General features: G+C 66.2%; 1 protein-coding gene across 1 annotated transcript in view; it reads left to right on the top strand.

Annotated features, from left to right (window-relative positions):
- Window positions 1-113: 113 nt before the first annotated feature.
- The window catches only part of ANKRD2 (ankyrin repeat domain 2 (stretch responsive muscle)), a gene marked incomplete at its 5' end in the record, with an annotated part of 1,403 nt that continues 1,063 nt past the window's right edge, over window positions 114-453 (top strand). The window contains 2 exons of the mRNA XM_010153695.1: window positions 114-212; window positions 314-412. Coding sequence (XP_010151997.1) covers window positions 114-212; window positions 314-412 — 198 coding nt within the window. The remainder of the gene's footprint in view (window positions 213-313; window positions 413-453) is intronic.

Here is a 453-nt window from a genome sequence, read left to right as displayed (position 1 = left end):
CCATGCCCACCTGCAGGGGCTGGGACCCTGGGACCCCGGGATGGGGCTGGGAGTACAGCTGGGCTGGGGGGAATGGATGCAACCACCAACGCGGCACTTCTTTCCCCTCCAAGTTCCACCGCACGGCCCTGCACCGTTCCTCGCTGGAAGGACACACGGACATCCTGCAGAAGCTGCTGGACAGCGGGGCCACTGTCGACTTCAGGGACCGGGTGAGGCCAGATCCTGCCCCCAGCCGGGATGGGGCTGGGAGTACAGCTGGGCTGGGGGGAATGGATGCAACCACCAACGCGGCACTTCTTTCCCCTCCAAGTTCCACCGCACGGCCCTGCACCGTTCCTCGCTGGAAGGACACACGGACATCCTGCAGAAGCTGCTGGACAGCGGGGCCACTGTCGACTTCAGGGACCGGGTGAGGCCAGATCCTGCCCCCAGCTCCATGCTCAGCCCCTG

Source organism: Eurypyga helias, unplaced genomic scaffold (genome assembly GCF_000690775.1).
Source record: "Eurypyga helias isolate BGI_N326 unplaced genomic scaffold, ASM69077v1 scaffold22920, whole genome shotgun sequence".
Lineage (NCBI taxonomy): Eukaryota > Metazoa > Chordata > Aves > Eurypygiformes > Eurypygidae > Eurypyga > Eurypyga helias.
This window is presented reverse-complemented; position numbering and strand designations above follow the sequence as displayed.